Source organism: Pyricularia grisea, assembly GCF_004355905.1.
Source record: "Pyricularia grisea strain NI907 chromosome Unknown Pyricularia_grisea_NI907_Scaffold_1, whole genome shotgun sequence".
Taxonomy (NCBI): domain Eukaryota; kingdom Fungi; phylum Ascomycota; class Sordariomycetes; order Magnaporthales; family Pyriculariaceae; genus Pyricularia; species Pyricularia grisea.
In genome coordinates this window covers 2,874,689-2,889,982 of record NW_022156716.1, presented here as the reverse complement: position 1 = coordinate 2,889,982, position 15,294 = coordinate 2,874,689, and the positions used below count along the sequence as shown (strand labels likewise).

Genomic DNA, 15,294 nt, shown 5'->3' with positions numbered 1-15,294 from the left:
TTATATTAATACCCACGTACAATTTATTTTTCCAAATTATCGCTCGTTATTTTTTTATTTATATAAATATACGTTAAATTTAATATTTTATATAAATATTTAATAATTAATATATTTATTAATAAAAGGTTTTATAATTGAAAATTTCGATATAATAAACCTTATTATTAATTATATATAATAATAAAATAACGTTTATTTTTTAATTTAATTTAAAATAAATATAAAATAAAATTTAAAATATACAAATTTTATTAAATCTGTTCGTAGACTCGCAGGTCTACTAACAATGCATTGCGTGGTAGACTTAATCAATGGGTGAGAACGTTATACCTCTGCAATTTGGGTATATTCGGTCTGTCTTCTACCTAAGTCGTGCGACTGCATTTGATTATTCACGGCCGGATGAAAAGTCTTTCATGCGGTCCGTGCTCCTTGCTTAGTCACCCAATCGCCGGGGCCGCAGCTCCGGCCCGGCTTTACCTCCTTTCCGCTGCGCGCGCGAGTGAGGCTATTCCAACAAAATCTATATATAAAATACGCAATTATAATAATATTAAAAAATAAAACTTACGTGGACGTTTGTTTTTACCGGTTATATAACCGTTAAAATTTTGGTTTTAACATCGTTAAAATTGGTAAAAATATAAACCCGTTTCGATTGCAAAATTTATTAAAAATATTTAATATTTTACCTATTCGAATATTTAACACCTTATATTACGTAATATATTAATAAAAATTTATATATATAATATATACGTATATATTATCCTCCACGTGCAAAAATTTTTAAATTATATTTCAAAATAAAAATATTATTAAAAAAAATCGAAAAAATCCAATATTTATTAAAAAACCAACCTCCATTTGAGAATTAAAGGCACCCATATTCCAATTCGACCAATATAACCATTAAAAATATAAATTAAATTGTTGTTAATTATTTCGTTAATTCCTATATCCAACGTGCAAACCGTTTATTTTTGCGATTTTTATTTAATTAATTATAACGGAGTGTCGGTCGCCGAATTGCCGAAATTACCTCCATTTGAGCCCAAAATGAACAAATTGTCCTCAAACCTGAACCAGAGTAATCTTTGGTTGGACCCACAGGTATAAGCAAAGCCACGAATTAAGCCACGGCTTAATTAGTGGAGCTCGCGTTTAGGGATAAGCCCTGAGACTAGATTAAACCCCATGGGATGGATTCGTGAGGTGACATTCTGACTCTGCTTGCCCTGCCTTACGAATGCTTTCGTAAGTTTGACACTGACACTGGCCAATCACTCCCAAGAAATAAATGGAACTGGAGATCCAAGTGGGTAGGGCACCAAGCTAAGGGTGTGATCTTCTCGTCCATAACAACGAATTTTTTTTGTTAATCTTGCCAAAAGGAGCAGGAAAAATGGGTTTCACCCTTTTTTACGCCGTAAATCCGGCGTTAATAAAACCCAAAGGCCATAGGCCGGATTTTCCTGCAATAATATCATATATTTTTTTCGAAAATTAGCAAAAACCGTTATATAACGCGTAGATTTCTTATTTAAATTATTATAAAAATACGTAATTTAAATTACGTATTTTTGTAGTAATCCAAATAGGAAAAAGGGGCCGTATTTGCAATGGTAACAGGTTAAAAATAGCTATTATTATTATTAATAAAAACGTTAATTAAATAAAACCGGAATTACGTTCGTAATATATTTTTTTGGTATTAAAAAAACCCTTTTTTTGTATATATTATTATATAGCCATATTTTTAATCCAATAAATTGTTTAAACTATTTGCGTGGTATTTTGCTATTATATAATCGCAATTCAAAACGACGAACCCGTTGGTATAAATTTATTAAAAATCGACGAAATTATCGTAAATCCAACGTTTGGGCGGTTTATTATCCATATATACGGGCTAATAAAGTCGTTAATTTTTATTAATTAATTGTTAAAAAGGTCGCCCAGGCGATTTTAAAAGCTATTTAAATTTACCCAAAACGAATTTACAAAATTTTATAACTGGTTAACAAATTATTCTAAGGGAAGTTACGAGGTAGCTTTAAGGTTTTAAGGTTGGAAATCACTTGTAGGGATAATTAAACCGTAGAATGGCAGATAACCGTCTGCTAGCGGATAGTAGAAATTTGTATTGTTTGTATAGTTAATTGCACAATTGATTGTAAGGTCGTTGTTATGTTCGTTGTTATGTAGAGTATTGGGATTGGATACGTGTACCGATTCCATGGCATGATCTCTTCGATCCGGATTGCCGGAAGTGCGGGGTAGAACCACGTGACCGGTTCTGCCACGCAGGGCTGGCTGGAACCGTTCGCCTGGATCACTTATTGCACTTATTGCACTTATAAGAAAATGCGACAATACTGGGAATCGAACTCATGCACTTTATATTATTGTTATATTTATTATTATATGAATCATACCACTAAGCTATATTACTTATTTGTCTTATTTGCTTTATTGTAAAAAAGACGTAATATTTAAAGCTTTGTGCGTGCATGCGTTTTATTTATTTATTTTGTTTATTTATTTATTTTGGGTACAGGGTAGCCTTATAAAATCGGCTCCTGTTAACAATTATAATTACCTGCGTAGTTTTTAATATTAAAACACGAGGTAAAAATTCGTTATTTTTTTATATATAATGGTTACGGGTACCTTCTAACGCCAAACAACCTTTTTTTTATTATATACGCAGTCGGCCGTATATTACGCGTTCTATTACGTATTAATTGGTATATAATAATATTACGCAATTATAATAAGAATACCGCTTTCGAATTAATTCGATCCGAATATTAAATTCGATTTTAATTTAAACGCGTTAAACGGGGTAATAAATATAATCGACGGAACGTATATTTCGGTTTAAATTAAATTAAAATCGGCCGTTATTAAAAGGTAATATAACCGTAAAGAAAATATTACCTAAAATATATTTACGGTAATGCGGTTTAACCTATTATTTATATAAATATTACCAAAAGTTAAAGGATTTATAAACGACGCAAATTTATTAAGTAAAACGTTCTTTTTTGGATTATCGATATTAAAAAGGAGATATTTTTTTGCAAATACCGGTTTCGGATTTATTACCGGTATTATAATACCGTTTCCGAACGTACGGTATTATTTATAGGATTGGAAAAAGGCCGATAAACCGATTCGAACGATTAAAAAATTATATAATCTGCGGTATACCCGAATTTATATAGTAATTAAACAGGCGTTTAGCCTTTTAAAACGAACGTAAAAAATTATTAAAAATAATATTCCTAGATATACGTTTATATACCAAAAAACGATTATATATACGGCTGTAATCCTGCAAAATTTGCAAAAAAACTTACGGGTAAAACCCCCTTTACTATTAACCGAAAATCGCGATACCTTTAGGTAGGCGCGTATACGTATAAAACGATTATTAATACCGCGTTTACCCCAAAAAATTCGTTGGTTAACCGTTTATTATATAACGGTATAATATCGAAAATATACCGGCGTAAACGTAGGCGAAATACCTAATCGCCGTAATAACGAATATATAGGAAAATTTGGGCCGGAAACAAATTAATTTAAAAACGAAAATAATGGTAAAAAAAAAGGCGATATTAAAAATAATTCCAACGTTATTAAAATTAATGGCGAAAAGCGATTAAATTTTGAAATTTTGTTAAATTTTTAATTTATCGATATATTTACCGTTTACCAAATATAATAAAGTTTATTAAAATTAATTTTATAATTGTAATATTATTTCCATTTTATAACAATTTCCAATTTAATTACGGCCCAATACGAATATTATATACGCTTTTTTTTTCGTAATTTGGAAGCATTTTCCAAACCGAAAAGTAATTTTATTAATTTAACAAATATAATACCGTTAATAAATTTTTTACCGGCCGTTCGTCCTTTGGTAACGCGTATAAAACCACTATTTTACCCAATATTTTATTTTTTAAATTTTATTAAATTATATAATCGTTTTATTACGTTATTAACGTTTTTAACGTTTGTTAAATTTTTTACAAAATTGCTAACGCGTTATTCGGATACCGGCGAAAATCCTTTTTTTTTTCGGTGGCGATTAGGTTCGATTATAGCCAGATTTTTACCCAAATTTGGCAAAAAAATAATATTGGGGTTTATTTCCCTTTTTAATTTTACTATTAGGGTTTTTCGTTACGTAAATTAACCGTTAAATAAAAATAAATCGATAAAATTATTTTTATTTACGGTCGATTTAATTTTATTACCGTTTTCGCCTTTTTCCGTTAAATTACCGCCAAAATAATTTTTAAATTTATTTTCGAAATAATAATTATACCGTTTAAAAACCGCGGTTAAAACGACCGGAAATTTTTTAAATTAAATATTTTTGGCCCAATTTTTCGTCCAAATATAATATATTTTGGCCATAAATCCAAAAAGTTTTCCGTTAAATATCCATTTTACGGCCGAAAACGTAATATAACGGTTAAATTTAATTTACGTTTCGTTATTAAAATTAATTTTAACGCGGTTTTATTTATCGTAAATAACGCCGAAACGGTTAATTTATAATTTCCAAACCAAATATCGTTTTTTTTCGTTATCGTATTTGGTTTAAATTTTCGTAAAAATTATATTTATATATTTTTCCCACGTTTTTAACGTTTTTTTAACAATTAATTTAAATACCGTCGTTTTATTTTATTTGGGTTTAAAAAAACCCTCGTTAAAATATTTTACAAACTACCCAAAAAATTCGTTAATTCGATTAACAAACCAACGGAACGACGGTATTACGGTTCGTTTATTGGACGGGTTGGTTTATAAAAACGGCGGTAACGGGCGTTTTCCCTTATTAAACGTTTTTTATACCCATATAAATAAATTAATAAAAAAATTAAATATCGTTAAAACGGTTTAATTTAAAAATTTAAAACTATCGCTAACGAAAAATTACAAAAACCGTAATAAAAAGATTGCGTTATAATATAAAACGTATATAACCGAAAGGTATGTGAAAAAAAGGGTTTTTACGGCCAAAACCTATAGCCCCTGGTTATTCCGGGTAGCCCGGTCGAAAAAGCTACTTCCAAGCCCTTTTCCCACTTTTTCTACATGGGTAAAATACCGCCTAATTGGGAAGAGAGAACTTTATTAACGAGAAGATCACGCCCTAAGGTAGGTTAGGTAATGAACGTGTTGGTCTGGCTGAAACTGAATATACTTTGCGTCTCCGCTGGATACCACCACATGGCGCTGTGGCGCTAAAAAGACCCCAGCATGGCTGTTATCACAAGCAAACACCTGACTTCAATCAGGTCCTCATTCTCGTCCTGGTGTTGTTATGGGCAGCGATATGGACTGACAACACAGCATTGCAATTTTGGAAAAAGTCCACTTAGCCCGGCCACTACTACTAGATACCTAGCCCAGAGCCTAGGTACCTTAGCTACCTAGTGCTTTTTGCCCACGGCGCCAGCAGACGGATCGCTACCTGAGCCTCCTCAATGACCCTCTTTGCTGCAAGTCTAGGCGAAGGGGTCGGTTCGTGGCTTCCTGATATTATAGAAAGGAATTGCAGCCTGAGGCCACAATTCTATATGTTCATTTTCCAGCCATGAATCAGCCTGAGCAGTAAGGACAACGGCGCATTCCCTTGCTCCACCAAGCAAACCAGTCCAATCCCTGCAAAACATCACACACCAACCACTTTACTACGTAGCTGCGGGATGCTCCAGGTCGTCAAATCGTCCAATACTGGAAAGATTTACATGGGAGAAGCCGGCCATTCGATTTCGAAAATAGCAACAGGTGGTCGTCTGGGAAGCGCTTAGGTAGCAAGAGACGTAAAACACAATACAGGACAAACAATTGGGCACAACGAACCTGATGCATCTTTTTTTTTTTATTAGTTAGTTGTGCTTTTCCCTGTCTGCCTACTTTGATCACCGATTGACCAAGGCAGCACCAGGACCAACCGCTCCAAATTTCCATCCTCATCCCTGTTCTGCCGTGCCTCTTTGGCGTCCAGCCTTGATTTCCACCAGCAATTGAGCTGTCGCTTTAGAAACTTTTTTTTTAAACTTGGTTTCTGCGCACTTTGTTTTAATCCTTTGCATTGCACCCTAGATCCCAGCTGCCATTGCACTCAACACAAAAATAAACCAAAAAAACGACAAACGCAGTGATCAAAACCCGTCCGACAATTGACATTGGCCGACCGACCGAACGAATGCAAGCGGGCTACTAGCCCAAAGATAGCCCTTTTCTCCGCCTCCTTTTCCGCCCGCCTTGGCCGCTCAGGCTCAAGCGACCATGACTCGCCCCGAAATCATTCGCGCCGGTATGCCACGCCTACCTTATAAGTCCTCGCGGCTCCCGCCCGTGCGTGGCTACGGCCAGGCGCTGATCCAACACGCGCCGCCCGACGAGATACTTTATGTGGCTTGCTGCCCGCCCCAAAGTTTGAGTCGCATGCTGACACTGCTTCACCTCTGCCACCCACATTAGACTCGATTGATCTTCAGGATCACGAAGCACCCTCAGCCAAGAATCACCCGCGTCATCCCCCAGCCCAGTCTAGCCAACCGACGAGCGCACTCGCGCCCCATCAAGCCGAGACTCTAAGAGAGGTTGCCGCCGAGAGCGCAGAGGAGAACTCTCGTAGCCCACGCGTGTCTTGGAACTCTGGGGTCGACTCGGGAGATTTCGAACCGCACGCTGAAGATCTAGTCGCCGGCGTGTCCGGATCATTCGAGGGCGCCTCTTCAGGCAGGAGCAAGATGCAGCAGCAAGATGCGCTCGCAATCGCGCAAAACGGCGGCAATGACCTCTTGGAAGATGACATAGACCCTGATGGCGACGAGGACGACGACATGGACAAAATTTCGAGTTCTCCCTCGATCGAAGATGGTGGGTACCCAGTTTCGCCGGCCACGCCTTGCACACTTCCAAAAACGTCCTCCCTGGGTAGTCTTCCAGGGCCGACGGCCCAGAACGACGACGCAAGGTCGTCATCTCCGTATCTGGAAACTCCCGAGCATATGCCTATAACATTTACCGCGCAGAAGAACAGTCATCGTCGTCAGGCCGAGGGTGAGTATGAATGCGGAGATGGCAGTCAGTATGAATGCTGGTCAGTAGACCGAGGACAGAAAGTGGACTATGCTCGCGAAGATTATTGGGACTATTTTGAAGGACGGAATTCTACCCAGGTGCTTAGCCACGGTTGGGGGCCAGAGTGCGCCAGACAAGAGGTGGAAACTTATGCCTAGGAGTCCGAATCCCCTCAGTCTTGTGTCAGTGGTCAACTCCACGACTGCCCTGACCAGTCTGGGTCCAGCGCGCACTTTATTGAAACACGAGGAGACCATCTAGCAGTGGCCCACAGCATCTCGGAGGACGGTGATGACGACGATGACTTCTATTCCTACCAATCTGACCCCCGTTATTGTGATTCTGGCTGGAGCTCGGAATGCTTACAAGATACAGAGGACATTGATTTCGAATTCGTGTACGCGCTTCATACATTTGTGGCCACTGTCGAAGGGCAAGCAAACGCAACCAAGGGTGACACTATGGTGCTTTTGGACGACAGCAACAGTTATTGGTGGCTCGTCCGAGTCGTCAAGGACAGCAGCATCGGTACGTTACCCACCGGAACTATCTGTACCAGCTGCCAACTTCCCGAATCCTTGGCTGACCGTGAAAACCCTAGGTTATCTCCCCGCCGAGCACATTGAGACGCCTACCGAAAGACTAGCTCGGCTGAACAAGCACAGGAACATTGATGTTAGTACAAGTGTGAATCCTACTGTGCAGTGTGGCTCCGTCTAAACGTCTTATTGTCTTTAGTTGTCCGCAACCATGCTCGGAGATCAGATGGAGAAGACAAAGAATCCCATCAAATCTGCCATGAAGAGAAGGAAGACCAAGACTGTGGCCTTCGCGGCGCCAACTTTCCATGACTACTCGGACATTGACTACTCAACGGAAGAGGAGGATCCAGAAATGGATTACTACATTAGGCAACAGCAGGCGCAGCAGCAACAAGAGCAGCAGCAGCAGCAGCAGGAACAGCAACAAGCACAACAAAATCAACAGCAACAGCAGCAATTGCAGCAGGTGGTCGCCACGCAAGCAGCCAACGAAGAAGAGCCCAGCCGTGCTGAGGCCGCAAAGAGCAGACAGCAAAAGGATATCAGGGCCGTTGAGCCTGTCATAGATGAAGCCGACAACGATTTGGCTGTGGGAGGCAGGACCAGTGAAGATATCTTTGAAGCCTCCAAGTCCATAACGCCTGGGCCGACCAAGACAAAAGACGGGACCGTCAGAGACTCGTTCTTCAAGGATGACACGGTTGAGACCAAGAAGATTACGCTGACACCCAATCTGTTGCGAGACGATGGAGGTCCGAGAACATCATCGGATTCTAAAGACTCAAAGCAAAGGCCAAGTCTGGACAAACTGGAGAAAGATGGTATCCTTGGCAAGGACGACAAGAAAAAGAAGGACAAGAAAGAGAAAGAGAAGAAGCCCAGTGCCATCCGGAGTTTCTTCTCGAGAGGTGGCAAGAAGAAGTCCGTTGATGAGGATGACGACCTGTCATTGGGCAAACGGTCAATGGAGGCTATTTCAGAAAGCCAAGGCAACGATGGCGAGGAGATTGACGAAGCTCAATCGCCAGAGAAGTCCACGGCCCCGGCGCGTAACCCCAGCAAGCTCCAGAAGCAGCCCCGGACCGAGCCGTCTCCGACGCGCAAGCCGGGCTCTGCGTCACGCGAGACATCCATTGACAGCTATAACGAAACCAGGGCCAACAACGTGGCCAACGTTCCGCCAGCTACCATGCGTATTGTCGAATCTGACGTGCAGGATAGCCGAGATATGGCAGCAAAGACTGCCAATGCGCCACCGGACAGTTCAAAGGGGCCCAAGTCGAAGAGAGAACCAAAGTCGGCCGTGTCCAAGGTTATGCCATCCAGGATGCAAACACCCGAAGCCAAACCACAAAAGGCAACCAAGGCAAAAGCCGGGCCCGGGCCTGATGTTGTGGCTCCTGCAGAAGATGTGGTTGCAGCAGAGGTTGTCAGAAAAGGCTCTACGTCTTCTGATACAAATGTCGCCGGGGGGACTGCACGTCAACCACCAAAGGCATCTGTATCTCAAGAAGATGCTCAGAATGTGCAGGTTGGTGCTTTGGCACGTGATGGTATGACGGAGTCACCCATACAGACGACCGCGGAGACATCAAACAATCCTCCGGCCCTCATGGGTGATACCTCTAGCCAGGAGGACCATTCATCCCCGATATCTTCACCATCACCAGAGCTTGATGGAGACGAAGATAGTGGGCGGAGGCATCGCAAGGACGACTCGGTCACAACATCAACATCGACCGCTAGTGCCGCATGGAACGACGCCAGCTTACGTGCCTATTTCGACTCGGGCACGGAAATTCGCGACATGCTTACTCTCATTTATGATAAGACAGATGTTGCTCCTGTAGGCCCAGACCATCCAATTGCTGGTAGCTTGTTCCGGGAACAGAACGCGAAACTAGCAGAGATAACGACGGTAAGTTCTGTAGTCCTTGCCTTTGTTTCCGACGTAATTGTTGTCTGGGATACTGATGGACTTGATAATATAGCAACTGGACAATATGCTCGGCGACTGGCTTGCACGAAAGCAAAGACTCAGAGGTGCTGCATAGACTTGCAACACACAGCAAAATCTAATGTCTGCAACGATTCAAATTTACGCAATTGAATGGTGGCACGTCTCTTCCAAGCTTGTCTTTAGACTTGGCAACTGTTTGATGAGCGAACGATCATGACTGTTTGGACGGATGTTTACTATTATGGGGCGTTTTAAAATCAAACTTACTCGTCTTTTTTTCTCTTCTTCTTATCCTTTTATTTTTTTTTATTTTTTATTTTTCGCTACCCTTTCTCGCGACAAGGTATTTTTTGGGAGTATCAAACTTGAACCAGCCATCCTAGCTTCCATGTTCATATTGTCTTAAAACGGCCTTTGGTATTGAATTCATATATGCCTTGACACGTATCTCAGGACCTGAAGTGAGGAGGTTGAGACTGGGTCATATTCAGGACTTTGTATCTCTGCTTTTGGGCCAGTCTAGAACTTGGCTGGCGTGTCTCTGTGGCCGTTGGCCTATTTTGAACATAGTATTCTTTATGGCCAAGACAGGTCTACAGTCACTCTTGTTACAACAGCGATGTGGTTAGCAACGCGGAACCTGGTTGTCCCCAAAGCCGAGCTTACGCTCAGGTGCATTCCTGGTGTGTCTTGGCATATGGATACTCACTGGGGCCGGTTACAGAGGTGGTGATGGAGCCGGACTCGATGTAAACACCCGAGAAGTAAAAGTCCTCATTGGTATCACTGTAACCTTGACGTGGAAGCTCGAGGACGCCCAGGTGCCAGTCGGCCCCGTTGGAGGAGGTAGATGCACTGACTATGTCAAAGGGTAAACAAATAATACGTGAGCAGCATATCCACTAACCGGGGTGAACCAAACCTTACCTGGAGCAACTTTCCTCTCGAGGGGTGCACCTCCTTCGGAGTGCCAAAAGCCGACTGTCTTTGCACCAAAGTCCTGTATTTGGAAATGAGGATAACGTTTTGGTTAGATAGATGCAGTTTTGAGTTTTTGTCGTAAAGGGCTTTATTTTATTTGTTCTCCTTACAATCTCGTAGGCCACGTTGTGCCACACGTCAAGCTTCCACTCGGTCTTCCAAAGTGATCTCTGGCTGACCATCCACTGCAGGTTCGTGTTGCTTGTGCCTTGCTCGCCCGAAATCCAGCCATACTTCATCTCGGTGAAGTGCTAAATATAGGGGAGATCTAAGTGTAAGTAGGTGGTTTCTAAAAGAGGCGAAAAGACAGAAAAGAAGGGGGGGGGATTTGTTCCCTACACTTTCGAAAAAGTTAATCTGATGCTCCCGATTCGGGCTCGGCGCGTTGATGTTCCTGCGCATCATGCTAAAGTGGTAAAACACCTTGCCGCTCGCAATGGCCGCCGAGGTCTGGGGGATGAGCTCGGTGCGGCGCATGTTCTGGCCGTTCCAGAAGGCGGTGCCATCGAGGGTGAAGCGGGACCCCTGCGCGCTGGCCGTGTCGTTTGGGTTCCTATAGGCCGGCGACAGGCTGATGTACTTGTCCACGCTGCCGCTGCCGTGGATGTAGTACTGATACGGCCCGACCTGGTTGGCCCACGACCACTTGTTCAGGTCCTGCGCCGAGCTCATGTCGTTGAACCGCCCGTCCCACAGCACGGCTGCCGAGGACAAGCGGGTGGCGAGGGCGAGGAGGAGAGTTTTGCTGGTGAGCATTGTTTTTTTTCTTTTTTTTTTGTTCTTTCTTCTGGGTTGGGGATGAAGGAGGGACAGAGTGTGGATTAAGAAGTGATGTAACAGAATTTGTCGGCACCCGTGAATGGCAAGAACGAGCTCCAGAAGGATGACGGGGAGGCTGTATTGTGATTCCCGAGGTCAACGAGCCTCCCCAAACTGGATTCGAGTGAGGGTATTTATTGTTTCCCAAGGGGCGCTTTTTGTCATTGGTAGCATCATCAGTCATCGCAATATATTCGTACACTTGACGGAGTCGCTTGAGCCGATGTTCCATTCGACGTCTTTCCGGAAGCTATATACAAATACTTACATATAATCTATATTATACATGAATATCAATTTAGTGGCGAACCCCTATCCAGCCACCCCTAAAACAGCTTGAAACAAAATCAAAAAAAGGGGGGGAGAGAATACTGCAGCCATTTGCGGACGGTGGGGTCCGAGGATCCACGAAACTTTCAGATCATATATACCATGTTCCGCCCTGAGTGGCAATCAATATTGTAGCACAGCAATCTGGCACTTTAGCCTGTGTTCAATCCAAGTCCCGCAGGCTTTCCCTTGCAAATAAATCTACGCATGTTACATGACATAGGGTTGACGGCCTATACTGTCTTTGGCGAGCCTGTCGGCTGCCTACTTGATGTAGAGTCAACCTGCCTCTTCAACCAAAGTTTCGGTGCTCAAAGAATCAGTGTTCAGGTACCTAGGTATTTATTTCAATGAATCAAGCTAAGCTGTCTTTGATCGTCAGCCAGCAGTTCAAATCTCATCATGCACCCACGCTAAGAGACAAAAAAGACAAGGAAACACATGTTACCTATAAGGTTATATATCAAATTCCAGCCTCTACCACAGTAGGACGATGCAACAACAAGAGTTCAAATCGGCAAGACACTTTTGGCAAGGAGAAAGAGAAAAGAAAAGAAGAAGAAAAAAAAAACGGGCTTGTGCAAGAGATTGACCCCATCCAACGGCTAACTGTAGTGACATAGATAGGCTAGACCTAGTATTCAGCACCACCGAAACTGCTAGCCCTAACCAATGCTGCTCTCTCCTGGCTGTATCGCGATAGCGACTCCGTGCTCTGGTTTCGACTGCGCGAGAAGGACGGACGCGTCGATGAGAAAGACGTCCTCTGGCTGAGGGATGGCCTCGGTGGTCCGCCGGTTAGGATACCATCACTGGCACCTGCTTCCATGATGCCAGAGAGCTCATCTGCTGGCACGGCAACGTCGTCATCGATGCGATGCACAAGCCATGCAGCACCCAGAACCGTGATGCCTCCAAGGGCCATGACGATGGATATGCTACGATCTCCTGGAGTGCCACGCGGTTTCTGGAAGAACTTGAAGATAATACTGGATCCGACCGTCGCGATGATCTGCGGTGCTGCGATGGCCATGTTGTGTATGCCAAGGATGATACCAGCCTGGTCCGCCACCTGCTCGTCTCTTTCCGCTTCTAGCTGACCCGAACTGGTTTCGGATGAAGGCGTTTCGTCCTCATCATAACTCTGATCCACGTTAAGCCCGCGGCGCTTCTGTTGGGCTCGCAGGACTGCATCACGCCTCGATATCTCCGCTAAAGGTCACCCAAGGAATTAGCCATGCTTTGCTCAAGACCGACAAGGAACGAACGGGGCGGGACACCATACAAGATATCAAAGACCATGGGGCCCACAGCGTCAGGGCCCACGTGATACCAACCAGTCCGATGAGCACCGTGGCTGCCTCGACTGATTCAACAAGGACAGTACAGCCCATGCTAAATGCAAACAGTATGTGGGAGAACATCCAGGCACGACGAAGCGTAAAGCCAGGAATGACCAGGCGATCGAGCCACGACCGACTGTTGCCGTTAGCGTTCTTGGCGTTAGCGAGCACCGACGGCCCCTCGCCAGGCGCATCTGCCGATACCAATGGCGCTGCGTCGTATGTAGGTTGAATGAAAAAAGGCAGGAAGACGTTTGTGCTCAGGCTTGTGATTGAGTAGATCAACAGAGCAAAGGTTCCCACCCGAGTGGCACGCTCATATAGCTCATCGAGCTCCTTGGGAGTCATGTTCGGATTGTCGCGCAAGAACGGCTGTACATAGATCTCACCAATATATGCCGATGTGTAGAAAAGCATTGGGAAGAAACCAACCCAGGCGCAAAACTGCACCTGGCAAACCCTTTTGGTCACCGGGGGCAGGCGTTTTATCGACGTAAAGATCTTGGTAAAGAACGACAAGACGCCGGGTTGATCTCTTGGCGGTGGGCCCTCGAGTCTGGGATCACGCTCTGGTATGAAAATGCAGCTGATAATGACGGTGACCCCGAGAGCGATGCTGGCAATTGCACACAGATCCTGGAACTGCGTCTTTCCGAGCCACCAAGTAATCTTTGGCAGGTTCACGAAACCAGCAACATAGCCTACGATGTTTCCAACGCCCGTGATCCTGCTCGCCATGGAATTGGCAGCCTCTGGAGACATACGGAAGTCAATTGACATGTTCTGCCAGGCTAGTCAGCGGACGGCCGCGGAATTCAAAAAGACATACCTTGTTGATGAGATGGAGCACAATCCAATATAAATGCTCGAATTGCAGCTTGCACTGATTTCATGTAATACTAATTAGCAAACTAAGGACCCGGAGAAGATGGGAAGCCCCTATCTTCTGCTCGACTGCGCAGTTCCCAAGGGGGAAAAAAAGAAAAAGAAAAAAAAAACCAGCTCAAGTTGCATACCTGTATTGATGGCAAAATCCAGAATATAAACCCACAGCACGGCAACTACGATTATGGTTGTCTTGACCCCATCAGAATCTGGAGAGGCGCCGAACAAACCAAGAATGCCACCAACAATCTCCCTGGTCCAGGCCAAGAATAGGAGCGAAGTAATGGTAGCGGCGGCGCCGACAAGCATAAAGGGCTTCCGTTTCCCCCAGCTGATACGGCAGTTGTCACTGAGCATTCCCACATATGGCTGCACCAGGGTCCCGGACAGCGGACCAGCGATCCAGACCAGTGCCATCAGGGACTTGCTCAGACCGAGAGAGAGCAGATAGGGCGAGCCATTGGAAAGCTCGACGGACCAGGCTATTTGCAAGCCACCGATGCTAATGGTCAGCAGGATGAGGTACCAAACGCTCTTTGTTGTCTCGAATGGATCGATCTCATCGTCGTCATCGTCATCCTCGATGGCCGACTCGCGTCGGGCCATGAAGGAGTCGACCTCGTCATCCTGAGGTGACAGCAGCGGGGACTGTTCGTTCTGGTTAGGGTCCTTGCGCCCATGTCGCCGCGACTCGTCTATCGATACATTGCGCGCGGCGTTCGCGGCAGAAGCGGTTGGGGGCTCTGCTGATGACGGAGGCATGCGATTATTCGGGATGAACGGAGTCAGTTGTTTGATATGCTTCCGGAGCGATTTATTGTCGGGAGAGTTGGATGAAAGAGGCTCTCGAGATGCGAGGGGGGATGACAAGTGCTACTGAGGTCGGCGACGAGCGCTTGCAGGGTTTAAGCTTTCGAGGGTCGGGGTTTTAAGGTTTCCTCAATCAAATGCTTTTGGGTTGGTCAACGGACGGTAGTTTGCAAAGCTCCGGGCAATATGTGTCGAAAATCAATTCGAAGCCGTAGAAAAGAAAGTGCGTGCCTGGTGCATCACGCGCTTGAAATCAACAGCATACCTTAGCAACCTAACTCAAATGAGGGGATGCCACGAGACCGAGCTTGGATGGATGTGGATGTGATGGCATCTGAGGTTGGGCTGGGATGGATTCCGGCTGATGGTTCTGCCTGCATCAACAGGGTACTTGTATGGCATGCAACAAAAACTGGCCAAGCTGCAAATGTAATTAGGCAGTTCTTCTCAATTGACCAAAAAAAAAAAGGCCCCAGTCACCCTTGAGTGAGACCAG

At 44.0% G+C, this 15,294-nt stretch overlaps 3 protein-coding genes across 3 annotated transcripts; 1 reads left to right on the top strand and 2 right to left on the bottom strand.

Moving 5' to 3' along the window:
- Positions 1-5,485: 5,485 nt before the first annotated feature.
- On the top strand, positions 5,486-9,724 carry PgNI_00844 (uncharacterized protein; the record flags this gene model as incomplete). The annotated part of the gene is made up of 6 exons (XM_031120921.1): positions 5,486-6,355; positions 6,523-7,226; positions 7,287-7,656; positions 7,730-7,803; positions 7,867-9,588; positions 9,662-9,724. The coding sequence occupies exons 1-6, from the start codon at positions 6,328-6,330 to the stop codon at positions 9,722-9,724; spliced, it is 2,961 nt and encodes a 986-aa protein (XP_030985859.1). The 5' UTR covers positions 5,486-6,327.
- A 505-nt stretch (positions 9,725-10,229) lies between these two features.
- On the bottom strand, positions 10,230-11,506 carry PgNI_00843 (uncharacterized protein; the record flags this gene model as incomplete). The annotated part of the gene is made up of 5 exons (XM_031120920.1): positions 10,951-11,506; positions 10,722-10,862; positions 10,558-10,630; positions 10,340-10,489; positions 10,230-10,234 (listed from the first exon to the last, which is right to left on the bottom strand). The coding sequence occupies exons 1-5, from the start codon at positions 11,365-11,367 to the stop codon at positions 10,230-10,232; spliced, it is 786 nt and encodes a 261-aa protein (XP_030985852.1). The 5' UTR covers positions 11,368-11,506.
- A 430-nt stretch (positions 11,507-11,936) lies between these two features.
- On the bottom strand, positions 11,937-15,274 carry PgNI_00842 (uncharacterized protein). The gene is made up of 5 exons (XM_031120919.1): positions 15,064-15,274; positions 14,120-14,938; positions 13,933-13,986; positions 13,046-13,855; positions 11,937-12,972 (listed from the first exon to the last, which is right to left on the bottom strand). Exons 2-5 carry the CDS (start codon positions 14,748-14,750, stop codon positions 12,395-12,397), a joined length of 2,073 nt encoding a protein of 690 aa, XP_030985853.1. The 5' UTR covers positions 14,751-14,938; positions 15,064-15,274; the 3' UTR covers positions 11,937-12,394.
- Positions 15,275-15,294: the final 20 nt, after the last annotated feature.

What these genes read in the sequence shown, in the direction of transcription:
- PgNI_00842 (XM_031120919.1), bottom strand. Translation starts at nt 14,750, where the DNA reads ATGCCTCCGTCATCAGCAGAGCCCCCAACCGCTTCTGCCGCGAACGCC. An exon ending in TGCTCCATCTCATCAACAAG is followed by an intron (nt 13,856 to 13,932) that starts GTATGTCTTTTT and finishes GTATGTCTCCAG; the next exon opens with AGGCTGCCAATTCCATGGCG. An exon ending in CCCATGGTCTTTGATATCTT is followed by an intron (nt 12,973 to 13,045) that starts GTATGGTGTCCC and finishes GGTGACCTTTAG; the next exon opens with CGGAGATATCGAGGCGTGAT.